This window comes from Manihot esculenta, chromosome 11, assembly GCF_001659605.2.
Source record: "Manihot esculenta cultivar AM560-2 chromosome 11, M.esculenta_v8, whole genome shotgun sequence".
NCBI lineage: Eukaryota > Viridiplantae > Streptophyta > Magnoliopsida > Malpighiales > Euphorbiaceae > Manihot > Manihot esculenta.
The window spans coordinates 28573174-28574872 of record NC_035171.2 but is presented as its reverse complement, the minus strand read 5'-3'; the positions used below and the strand labels follow the sequence as shown (position 1 = coordinate 28574872).

At 39.4% G+C, this 1699-nt stretch overlaps 1 protein-coding gene across 1 annotated transcript; it reads left to right on the top strand.

The window, feature by feature from the left end:
* Positions 1 to 1408, top strand: LOC110625683 (transcription termination factor MTERF15, mitochondrial). The gene is made up of 2 exons (XM_021771319.2): positions 1 to 127; positions 219 to 1408. Exons 1-2 carry the CDS (start codon positions 1 to 3, stop codon positions 1406 to 1408), a joined length of 1317 nt encoding a protein of 438 aa, XP_021627011.2.
* The last annotated feature ends 291 nt before the right edge of the window (positions 1409 to 1699 follow it).

Genomic DNA, 1699 nt, shown 5'->3' with positions numbered 1-1699 from the left:
ATGCAATTCGGAATAGGAATTGGATATTTAGACCAGCGACAACGGCGAGATAATGCAAAGTTTCGCAGTTTTCCATGGAAATGGAACGAGAGCATGGCAGCTTCCTTCACTCGCTTGACGGCGTGCTGTTCTTACCTCAAAACCTAAAGCATCACTGATTCACTTCGAAAATTTCGGTGAGCATTCTGCAATGTTTAGTTTTTCTGGTTCAAGATTAGCAATGAATAAGTGTTTTTCTCTGTTGATCTCAAATGCCCAACTGGATGTTCTTCCTCTTCACTCATTAGCCGTAATCAGATCATTTTCTTCTACTGTATCTTCTAATTTGAATGAGCACTCATTTGTAATCTCATATCTCATAAATTCTTGTGGATTCACTCTAAAATCTGCTCAATCTGTCTCTAAGCACAAGTTACGTTTTCAAACTCCTGAAAGACCAGACTCAGTACTTAGGTTTCTCAGGGAACATGAATTCACCAATTCTCACATCTCCCAAATTATTAAGATTCGGCCGGAGGTGCTTATAGCGCATCCAGAGAAAACTCTCTTGCCCAAGTTTGATTTTCTGCGTTCTATAGGGGTTTCAAGATCAGACCTTCCTATAATTGTTTCCAGGAATCCAGATTTGTTGACTAGAAGCTTAGAGCGGTGTCTGATCCCAACTTATGAGATCCTTAAAAGCGTACTTGTTTCTGATGAGAAAGTTGTTATAACTCTCAATCGCATGAGAAACCGATTTTTTGGCGTATTGCAGAAAAGATTTTCTAAGAATTCATCACTCTTGAGAGAGCTTGGAATCTCTCAATCTTACATCTCTTACTTGGTTCGCCACTCTCCGAAAATCATGTCTCAAGAAGTGGGCAAGTTTGCTGAAGGGGTTGAGAAGATTATAAAACTAGGATTTGATCCTTCAAAATTTATATTTGTTCAGGCAATCCGTTTTTTGTATCCGGTATCCCCCAAAGCATGGGAGCACAAAATGGAGGTTTATAGGAGATTGGGTTTTTCTGAAGATGAGATCTCGTCAATTATCAGAAAGTACCCCGGATGTATGGCTTTTTCTGAGAAGAAAGTCATTGGTACAATAAATTTTCTTGTGTGCAAGATGGGTTGGCAGCGTGCTGCTGTTACTGAATTTCCACTTGTGCTTGGTTTAAATTTGGAGAGGAGGATTATGCCAAGATGTTCAGTTTTAAGAGTTTTGCTTTTAAAGGGCTTGATTAAGGCAGACACCCATTTATCCTCAGTGTTGATACCTTCTGAAAAGCTCTTCTTGGAAAAGTTTGTGATCAAGTATCAGGAACATGTTCCTGAATTGTTGGATATCTTTCAGAAAAAAGTGGGTCTTACAGAACTTGGCTTTAGCTTGGATGATAAATCTAGGATTTCAGGGTTGAAAAATGTATAGCTTGCAGCAAGTCAATCTTATGCCCGTTAAGATTGACTGGGTTGAAGTGGTTGAGAAGGTTATGAAACTGGGACTTCACCTTTAAAATTTATGTTTGTTGAGGCAGTCAAAATTTTGCAGCTCTTATCGTACAAAACATGGGAGAACAAAATGGAGGTGAGGTTGGGTTTGTCTTAAGATGAGATTTCGTCGATTTTCAGAAAGTATCCCACATGTAAGGCATTGTCTTATAGGAAGCCCATTGGCATAATGGATTTTCTTGTGTGTAAGATGGGTTGGCAGCCTGCTGCT

What these genes read in the sequence shown, in the direction of transcription:
- LOC110625683 (XM_021771319.2), top strand. Translation starts at nt 1, where the DNA reads ATGCAATTCGGAATAGGAATTGGATATTTAGACCAGCGACAACGGCGA. An exon ending in CACTCGCTTGACGGCGTGCT is followed by an intron (nt 128 to 218) that starts GTTCTTACCTCA and finishes GTTCAAGATTAG; the next exon opens with CAATGAATAAGTGTTTTTCT.